This window comes from Tursiops truncatus, chromosome 16 (assembly GCF_011762595.2).
Source record: "Tursiops truncatus isolate mTurTru1 chromosome 16, mTurTru1.mat.Y, whole genome shotgun sequence".
Classification (NCBI taxonomy): Eukaryota; Metazoa; Chordata; class Mammalia; order Artiodactyla; family Delphinidae; genus Tursiops; species Tursiops truncatus.
Genome location: NC_047049.1, coordinates 33,509,161 through 33,520,034, shown reverse-complemented (window position 1 = coordinate 33,520,034; position 10,874 = coordinate 33,509,161). Strand labels below are relative to the sequence as shown.

At 40.2% G+C, this 10,874-nt stretch overlaps 1 protein-coding gene across 9 annotated transcripts in view; it reads left to right on the top strand.

The window, feature by feature from the left end:
* Positions 1-3,603: 3,603 nt before the first annotated feature.
* Positions 3,604-10,874, top strand: part of EXOC6 (exocyst complex component 6) — a 187,754-nt gene continuing 180,483 nt past the window's right edge. For 5 of the 9 annotated variants that reach the window (XR_012326988.1, XM_073794185.1, XM_033841469.2 and 2 more), the window contains exon 1: positions 3,622-3,742. Coding sequence is in view for 2 of the 9 variants with exons in the window: in XM_019939640.3 (XP_019795199.2) it covers positions 3,642-3,742 (101 nt within the window). In the remaining 7 variants the exon portion in view is untranslated. Of the gene's footprint in view, positions 3,846-4,048; positions 4,192-10,874 lie in introns of those variants that run through there. The other 4 variants (XM_019939640.3, XM_073794184.1, XM_073794188.1 and 1 more) reach the window with 3 other exon arrangements.

Sequence of the window (10,874 nt, the reverse complement as noted above, 5' to 3'; positions counted from 1 at the left end):
CTTAGCAAATAGTGCTCAGTAAATAGCTATTATGGTTTTTATTTTGGCCTATAGCTGAAATTCTTCATTTTGGAGGCTTTTAGAAATGTAGCACTTTAGGCCTTTTTTCACATAAATGTGTTTGTTATAGCTACGTCCATAATTAAAATTTACATAGTTAGCTATTGAGGACATTTAGCTTTAAATTCTTAGCAAAAACTTCAGGTACTAACGGAACTGTCAGAAGCCACAGAGGGAACCAGCAAGAGCTGTTTCAGAAGGAGAAGTGGTATATGGACTTCCTTCCATCTTGACTTGAGGGGAAGATACTGCCACTTAACGTTGAGGTAATGTCTATGGGCAGGTGTTGAAACAGGCCAGGAGTGAGGAGTATGTAAGCAGGGCTGGCTTCCCAGGGCACGGGCATTTGGAGCTGGGTTTAGATAGAAGGCACCAGGGTTGGAGAAGAGAAGGGGAAAAGGTCTGGGTAATGAACACTCCAGAAAGGAATGCCCCACGAGTATGGGGCATTGCCAAATAAGAAGCTGGCTTGTGCCATATGTCTCCTCACCTTGCTTTACGCTTCAGAACGGTGCATTCTGGTCCTGCTCATCGTCTGAGCTAAGATAGCCTGCCATTTCCTGCAGAGAGAACTGGCTCTCTGTTCACTTTGTAGGACAGTAAAAATTTGTTCTCGGATCTTATGCTAGGGTTTCAGGTTCAATTTTCAAAAGACTTATTTTCCCCTCTCAAGAGCTGAACCTGCATTTCAGATGTGCTAACACCAGGTGGTGGTGCCTCAGCAATGGAGGACACAGTCTGCTAAGAAAAAAATTCAGTTTTTTACTACTCAGTGAAAAACAGTGGTATGAAGGGCCAAAACACTAGGGTCTAGGTACAGGTATTTGGCTCCATCCAAGGATAAAATTTTAAATAACCAGAGGAATGGATGAAGTTTATATCCTCTGACAAAAGTCCATAAATATCATTTCTTGCATTGAAGCTCCTGATAAAAGTGAACATCAGGGAGTTTGAGGTAATGTTTTGTTTGTGCTGCAGATTTCTATTAAGGCAACTGAATACACAATATTATGAGATGTTACATTTAATGTCAACATATAAAGAGCAAGTTTGAAGAAACTTTTTACAATTTGATATTGTTTGAATTCCTAATTGTTACCAATAATGGATTAATTAAACTCCTACCTACTCAGACCTGTTTGGAATGCTCCTTTCTAACTCATCCTGAACTCTTTCCAATGGCTTCAGAACTTGAGCATTGTCTGGTTTGAAGACCTTCCAACTTTCTCTCAGCCATGTGCAGGACTCTATGAGGAACTATAAGAAATTGCAAAATTAAAAAAAAAGTCATCTCTGAACTTAAGGACCTTAACATGGTGTGAAAATGCTGGTGGACTTGGGAAGGGATTTCTTTTTTTTTTTTCTGTATATTTTCACAGCTTGTGGAAGTGAGATTACCCAGAGAAGATGTGGATTCTCTTGTACCATCAAGACAGTGGAAACAAGCTTGTGATAGGGTTTCTTGGTAGAATAAGTATTTGGATGTAGCAGAGCTTCCTTAGTCTTCCAAGCCAGTGTGCACTGAGGTCAGCCGTGTTTCAGTTCCCTGGGGGTCAACTGTACAGAACAAACAAAATTCAAATTATAAAAAGGAACTAATCAAAACAAGTGCAAACTCTTAAAACAGTTGTTGGTGGAACGGATATATGTGCTACATTGAATCTAGTGTCAGTGGAGAAGGTTGTGATTCATTAGGGAAATCTTTATGAAGGAGATAAATCTGAGTTGAAGTTTCCAAGGAGGGCAGAAATTTCACAACAGGAAGGAGGACATTTATATATGTTAGTAATGTTTATTGGGCCCTTACTGAGTGTGGCAGGCAGAATAATGGTTCCCCCACAATGTTCATATCCTAATCCCTGGAATCTGCAAATATATTACCTCACATGACAAAAGGGATATTGCAGATGTGATTAACGTTAAGACCTTGAGATAGAAGATTATCCAGAATTACGGGGTTGTGTCAAACCTAATGCCATGGGTCCTTAAAAGCAGAGAATCTTTTCTAGCCTAGGTCAGAGTCAAAGGGAGATGTGACTACAGAAGAATGGTCAGAGAGATGCAATATTGCTGGCTTGAAAGACTAAGGAAGGGGGCCATGGGCCAAGGAATGTGGAAGGCCTCTAGAAGCTGAAATAGGTAAGGAAATGAATTCTACCCTAGAGCCTCTGGAAAGGGCACAGTTGTGCTGACACCTTGATTTTAGCCCAGTGAGACCCATATTAGACATCTAGCCTACAGAACTATAACATAATAAATTTGAGTTGTTTTAAGCTAAGTTTGTGATAATTTGTTCCAGCAATAATAGAAAGCTAACACAACATGGGACAGCAAAATGAAGCAGACAGTACTATTATGGTCATTTACAGATGGGGAAACTGAATTATAAAGGGACTAGGTTCTTGCACAATGTCACCCAGCTGTGGAGTGAAGGACCAGGGAATTAACTTGAAGACACCAGTCTTCAGAGCTCATGCTCTTAATTATTATGCAATATCACCTCCCAGGATTTTTGTGGGAGGAGGATGGAAGTAGTATAAAGCTTCGAGAAAAAGCTCACTGAAGGAGTGAGTTACACAGCTGTATAGTAAAGAGCTTGGTTGACTCAAAGGGACATTCAGAGCCCTGGATTAATGGAGACCAGAAAATATTTGTCCCTCAGGGCTAGGTATGTACTCTCTTCCTGATTAACCTTCTCAGTCGCTGCTTTGACCATGACAAACTGCTTTACTCAGCGTCCCACAAACACTTCACTAAACAGAACTCTTCTACACTAGTACCTTTGCCCAAGCCACCTGCCTTTCTTTCCCATCTCGCTGATGCCCACTGCTCTCTAGAGCTTCCACGCCTTATCCCAGCCACAGCAACTTGGGGGCACTTGGGTTCTAGGACTTTGGCATGAAATCACACATTGCACTTTTATCTTTGCCATAAGGTGTCATAGTTTTACGTCATTTACTTTTTCTGGCGCTTATAATTTATTTCCAAGTTGACTGGCCTCTGTGGACTTCCCGCGGGCAGGGACAGGAATCCATTCAGAGCAGTCGCCAGCTGGGATCTTCCTGGCTCATTCCTAAAATAAATCTTACTCCCACACACCATTTTGCTTTTCTTGAGTACACGGTTTCCTTTCTCTGACTCTCCACCACCCAGAGTAGTACATCAGGCCTCCCTGTTAAACGTTCCCGTAGCTTTTATTACAGATTGTCGACCTCCCTCATTACTAAAGTATCCCCAGCGCGTAGCAGAGGGTCGGGCACACAGAATACAGGGATCTATGTTAAAGCCCAGCCAGTTAATAGACAGCAACTAGGGACAAGTGCCGAGCGAGAGCTGGAGGTCATGCGTCTCCACTCCCCGCCGCCCCCGGCAGTACCTTGGCCTCCCCGCAGGTGTGGAGACCCGACACCTGGTCGCGGGCCCGCGCGCTGCCTCCCACGCCACCCGCGCGCCCCTGCGCTGCCCGCCCCACCCCGCCCGCCCCGCCCCTTTCCCCGCCCCCTCGCGCTCGCGCCACAGGCCGCTCGCCCCCGCGGTTCTCGCGGCGCTGCGCCTCGCTGGCTTCTCAGCTTCCAGCCAAGATGGCGGAGAGCGGCGAAGGTCTGGGCACCGTTCCGGAGCACGAGCGGATCTTGCAGGAGATCCAGAGCACCGACACCGCCTGCGTGGGGCCCACCCTCCGGTAAAGCTCTCATCCTCCCGGGGTGTCGGGCTGCCCCCTCCGGCCGCTCGTCGGGAGCCGGGCGGATCGTCCGCCGCCGGTGGCGCGCGGAGCGGCCAGACAGGTGGTGCGCGAGGGGGCGGGCGGGCAGGTTGGGGCGCTTCAGGGCGGCTGGCCGGGACCTGAGCCGGGACCGGGGCGGGGCGGCACGGGAGGCTACACCTGTCGGCGCGGCCCGCCGCAGCCGCGGGAGCTGTCACAGCGCAGCTGGAGGGTGTGGCTGCCAAGGCGCCTCTGACCGCGGGAGCCGCGGCGCCGCCCCGCCTTCTCAGTCCAGTCCCGGCCCTGGCCTGGGGTCTCGAGGACGCGTCTGGGGCTTCCTGGCTCTCGGATCGTGTAGGGGCCGGGGGCGGCTTGGCTGCGGGCGTGGCGGAGGCGAAGGTTAAGTGCCGACAGCCGGCGTGACCGAGGTACCGACGCTCGCGCAGGTGGAAACCCTGGCGAGCTGGGCTGCCGAGGGCGTGGGAGAATTGAAATTGAGCGGGAGACGCCGGCACCATTATCGCCCCTCCCGCGCGGCCAGAGTGGGCGAGGAGGGAGCGTGGGCTGGAGGGGAGGAGCTGACGCTCGGGAACGCGCTGATGTGACCGTGCGCTCGCTCTGCAAGCCTGGGGAGCTTTTACTTATTTACGAACGTTTCATTAATTTTGCATGCATTTCGCAGTTTATTTTAAAAAGAATCTCCACCCTTTAAAAATAGTACAAGAACAATGAATATTCCAGACTGAATACCTGCTGCCCTAATAGAATATTAGCCGGGTACTATAGTGATCCATTAGAGCGTTAGGCACTTTCTTCAAGGATGAGTGCCTTTTAAACATAAGGTTTCATTTTTCGCTGTGATGATAATGAAATTATTATTCGCTTAGGGAACTTGGGACTCGTTGGGCTTTAATCATTATTATTTCTTCAGGATACATTCCTAGAAATGGAGCGCTGGATATTTTGTGGACTGAGGATGTAGTATAAAGTGAAGCCAGTTCAAGTTATGATGTAAATCCACCTTGCTCTGATAATCCGGAGACCTGGGTTCTTGGTTTACCCTAGTCTAACCACTGATGAAGTGTGAGGTCATGGGTAAAAATCATTTAACTTCTCTGGACCTTGATTCTTTATTTGTAGACAGGGGAGGGGTAGGTGTTTAGATGCCCAGAAAGCTCAGGACCTTAGAGACCTTGCCTATTTGTTTACTGCTGTATGCCTAACACGGAGCATGTGGTAGGCATCTGATATATTTTTGTCAAATGAAGTTCCATTTATGATATGATAAGAATAATTAGTGCATTTTCTTAATTTTTCAATGTAATTCTTTTCATAAAACTCTGCATTTGGTAATGAAAGTAGAAATCATAGACTAAAAGGAAGCTTTGTTTTCCTCACTGCGTGGTGAAACTGAAAGAGTACAGTATGTGGTATAGTTATCAGAACAGTCCATTTTTGAAAATAGTATTGGTTACGAAGGAGATGCTTCTTCTTGAGAAAATGTGCTAGGCAGTATCCTTGATAGCAGATGAAATTGACTTAGAAGAAAAATTTGAAATACAGTTGGCTCTTGAACAATATGGATTTAAACTGTCGATCCACTTATACCTGGAATTTTTTAAATAGCAAATACCGTGGTACTACACGATCCACAGTTGGTTGAATCCGAGGATGTGGAACCTGGGATATGGAGGAAACCAGTGTATGGACAGCTGACTATAGGTTATATGTGGATTTTTCACTGCATGAAGGGTCCGAGGCCCTAACCCCTCATTGTTCAACAGTCAACTGTATATTGAGAGATTCTTGTGACACAAATAGAATATATGTATTCATGGTGTTATCATTCTGTTCTATTTTGCTGGACATTTTTGTAACCTGCTCACTTTGTTGAAATCCACACTCTTCTTTTTAGCGAACTATGTTGACTCATACTTATCCTATATATACACTTGTCATCTCTCATTTATAAGCAGACTCTTTGCACACACATGTAGAAGGCACTATTAGTGGTTTTTTCTCTTGAACAATTTAAGCTACTGTTATCTTTTCCCAAGGTTTCACTGAGTGACATGCAAATACTAAATTTAAAAAAAACTTTCATTATGGGAAAATTTAAGTGTTTTAAAAAGTATAAAAGTCTAATGGACCCCATGAATTTATCGTCTAGCTTCATTTCAACCCCTGGCCAGTCTCATTTGATCTCTTTCCATTTCCACTCTTCCTCACCCTGGGTTATTTTGAAGCAAATCCCAGACAGCAGTTCATCCATAAATATTTCAGCATTAAGATTAATTTTTGTTGTTATTTCTCAATTAAGTTTTAGCTGGCATGTAGGCTTATGTTGTTATAGTTATTATTAATATTATTTTTCTTAGTGGCAGATTTTTTTTCAGCCTGACCTTTTCCTGACTCACTTTTTATCAGATCAGTCTTCCTGGAGGAGGCCAGGTGATTAAATGAGAAGCATATTATACACTTTTCACAGGGCCTGGCATATGATGTGGTTCTTTGGCCACAATGGAATTAAATTAGAAGTCAGTAGAAAAGTATCTGGAAAATTCCCAAATATTTGAACACTGAACAACGCACATCTAGATAACCCATGGATGAAAGAAGAAATGGAAAGAGAAATTAGAAAGTATTTTGAACGAATAAAATGAAAACACAGCATATCAAAATTTGTGGGATACAGCTAAATCTATAATTAGAGAGAAATACACTAAACACCTCTACTGGAAAAGAATGGTTTAAAATAATGGCCTCATCTTCTAAGTTAAGAAACTAGAAGAAAAAGAGCAAATGAAATCCAAAAGAGCCAAAGAAAGATGATAATGATCAGAGTGGACATCAGTGAAATAAGAAATAGAAAAACAGTTGAGAAAATCAGTGAAACTGAAACCTGGTTCTTTGAGATCAGTAAAATTGATAAACTTCAATTTTTGAGGTCAACATTAACCTGATACCAAAACTAAACAAAGACATTTCTAGAAAAGGAAACTATACACCAGTATTATTAATACACACACTAAAACACATTAAACAGAATTTTAGCAAATTAAATCCACAATATATAAAAATAATAAATGGGATTTATTTCAAGAATGCATGCTGGTTAACACTTGAAAAACCAACTGACGTAATTCATATTAAACTAAAAAATATTATATGATCATCTTAATAGATGCAGAGAAAGCATTGACAAATCTAACATTCATTCCTGATAAAAACCCTCAGAAACGAGGAATGGAAATTCCTCAGCCTGAAAAAAGGCATCTATGAAAAACCTGTAGCTAACATTAAACTTAACGGTGAAAGGCTGAATGCTTTTCTCCTAAAATCAGGAATAAAGCAAGGATGTTCATTCTCATAACTTCTATTCAACACTGTACTAGAGGTTCTAGCCAGTATAATAAGATAAGGAAAAAAAATCTTGATTGGAAAATCATCTTTATTTACAGACAATGTAATTATCTATAGAGAAAATCCTATGGAATGCATAGAAAAGCTACTAGAACTGTTAAGTGGGTTTAGCACGGGTATAGGACATCAAATCAGTATGCAAAAATCAATTGTATTTCTATGTGCCAGCAATGAACAATCAAAAATTGAAATAAAAAATTAATAGCATCAAAAAATATGAAATTCATAGGGATAAATATGGCAAACAATGTGAAAGATTTTTACCTGAAAACTATAAAACATTGCTAATAGAAATTAAAGAGGACCTAAATAAGTGTACACATAGGCTGTATCCATGAATCAGAAGATTCAATAATGTTAAGATGTCATTTCCCCCAAACTGGTCTTTAGATTTAAGGCAATCCCAATAAAAATCCAGCAATTTTTTTGGTAGAAATTGACAAACTGATTCTAAAGTTCATATGGAAATGCAAAAGACCTAGAATAGCCAAAGTAACTTAGAAAAACATGAAAAGTTGGAGAATTTACATTACCTGGTTTTAAGATTTATTATAAAGCTACAGTATCAAGACAGTGTGGTACTAGCATCAAGCTAGACAAATAGATCAGTGAAACTGAGAAGACTCCATAAATAGGTTTACACACATGGTCAGTTAATTTTTGGCAAAGATGTAAAGGCAATTCATTGGAAAAGATAGTCTTTTTAAATAACAGTAGTGGAACGTCAGATATCTATATGGAAAATAATGAACTTTTAAATGTATTTTGCATCATATTTAAAAGTTAACTCAAAATGGATCATAAACCTAAACGTTAAATGCGAAACTATAAAACTCCTAAACTAAAAAACTAAAAAACTAAAAAACTACAGGGGAAAATTTTTGTGACTTTGGGTTAGGCAAAGATTTCTTAGATACTATTACAAAAGCATAATACATAAAAGAAAAAATTGATAAATTGGACTTTATCAAAATTGAGAACATCTGGTCTTCAAACACACTGTTAATGAAAAGACAGGCCACAGACACGGAGAAAATATTTGCAAGTCACATCTCTGATAAAAAAAAAAAAAAATTGCATCCAGAATGTATAAAAGAAGTCTTTGAGACTGACGGATAAGAAAGCAAACAACTCATTTAAAAAATGGGTAAATCCAAATGTAAAATAGATAGCTAGTGGGAAGCAGCCGCATAGCACAGGGAGATCAGCTCAGTGCTTTGTGACCACCTAGAGTGGTGAGACAGGGAGGGTGGGAGGGAGACGAAAGAGGGAGGAGATATGGAGATATATGTATATGTTTAGCTGATTCACTTTGTTATAAAGCAGAAACTAACACACCATTGTAAAGTAATTATAGTCCAATAAATATGTTTAAAAAAATGGGTAAATGATTTGAATGGATACTTCACAAAAGGAGGTATGTAGAGAGCAAATAAGCACATGGAAAGAAGATTAACATCATTAGTTGTTAGAAAAATGCAAATGAAAACTACGGGGTAAACCACCACACTATTGGCTTGTCTAAATAAAAGACTGACCATACCATGTATTGGTGAAGTTGTAGAACAACTGGCACTCTCATATATTGCTATGGGAATTTCATAGATGCTGTTTTTCAGGTTGAGGAAGTTCCCTTCTAGTCCTAGTTTGTTGAGTGTTTTTATTATGAAGGAACGTTGAATTTTTCGGTTGCTTTTTCTGCCTCTGTTGAGATGATCATGTAGCTTTTGTCCCTTATTGTATCAAAGTGGTGTTTTACATTAATTAATTTTCAGATGTAAACCAACCTTGGGTTTGCAGAATAAATCCCACTTGGTCATAGTGTATAATCATTTTTATATGTTGCTGGATTCCATTTATTAGTATTTTGTATAGGATTTTTGCATGTATATTCTCGAGATATTGGTCTTTTATTTGCTGGTGATGTCTTTGGTTTTGGCATGAGAATAATACCTCATAGAATGAGTTGGTTAGTGTTCCTCAATTGAGATGAATGTGTTTTTATTTCTCCCTTTGTTTTATTTTTGTGGTGTATCACATTTATTTTTTTTAATGTTGAATAACTCTTAGATTCCTGGGATAAATTCCATTTGGCCTTTTAACACGTTGGATTCAGTTTGCTAATATTTTACTGAGTATTTTTACATATATATTCATAGGGAATATTGGTGTGTAGTTTTCTTTTTTATGATGTCTTTATCTGGATTTGTTATCAGTAATGCTGGCCTCATAGAATGAATTAGGGAGTGTCCCTACTCTTCCGCTTTTTGGAAGAGTTTGTGAAAGAATAGTGTTAATTTTTCTTTAAATAGATGGTAGAATTTGTCACCAAAGCTTTTCTTTCTTGGAAGGTTTTTGATTATTGATTCAATCTCTTGTTATAGGTCTGTTCTGATTTTCTCTTCTTATTGCACCAGTTTCGGTAGTTTGTGTTGTTCTAGAAATTTGTCCATTTCTTCTAGGTTACCACGTTGTTGGTATAAAATTGTTCATAGCATTCCTTTGTAACCTTGTTTATTCCTGTATGATTGGTAATACTGACTTCTTTTATTCTTGACTTTTAGTAATTTGAGTTTTTTTCTTGGTCAATTTAGCTAAATGTCAATTTTATTGATTTTTTCAAAGAACCATCTTTTCGCTTCATTGATATTTCTCTATTGTTTTTCTATCATCTATTTCCTTTGTAGCTAATCTTTATTTCTTTTCTTTGCTTGTTTTAGGTTAATTTGCTCTCCTTTTTATTAGTGTTTTGGGATGGAAGAGTAGGCTATTGATTTGAGATCTTTCTTATTTTTAAATATAGGTTTTTGCAGCTATAAATAATCCTCTAAGCACTGCTTTAGCATCATCCCGTAAGTTTTGGTATTGTGTTTTTTTCATTTTCATTCATCTCAAAGTATTTTTAAAATTTCCTTTGTGGGGGCTTCCCTGGTGGCGCAGTGGTTGAGAGTCCACCTGCCGATGCAGGGGACATGGGTTCGTGCCCTGGTCCGGGAAGATCCCACGTGCCGTGGAGCGGCTGGGCCCATGAGCCATGGCCGCTGAGCCTGCGCGTCTGGAGCCTGTGCTCCACAACGGGAGAGGCCACAACAGTGAGAGGCCCGCGTACTACAAAAAAAAAAAAAAAAAAAAAAAAAATTCCTTTGTGATTTCTTCTTTGAGTCATTGGTTATTTAGACGTGTGTTGTTTAATTTCTATGTATTTGTGAATTTCTCAAACGGCCTTCCATGGTTAATTTCTAATTTCATTGCATTTGGTCAGAGATCATACTTTGTATGACTTCAGTCCTTTTAATTCATTGAGGCTTGTTTTATGGCCTCACATGTGGTCTCTCCTGGAGAATGTTCCATGTGCAATTGAGAAGAACATGTATCCTGATGTTGGGTGGAAGATTCTATAGATGTCTGTTAGATCTCATTAGATAATAGTTGTTCAAAGTCTTCTACTTCCTTTTTGTTATAATGCTTAGTTCTATCCATTATTGGGTATTGGATAGTTTTTGCTTTGTGTTTTGGGCTCTGTTGTTAGGTGTATAAATGTGTATACTTGTTACATATTCTTGATTGATTGACTCTTTTTCTATCCTTTTACTTTCAACCCTTTTTTTTTTTTTTTTTTTTTTTTTTTGTGGTACGTGGGCCTCTCACTGTTGTGGCCTCTCCTGCTGCGGAGCACAGGCTCCGGATG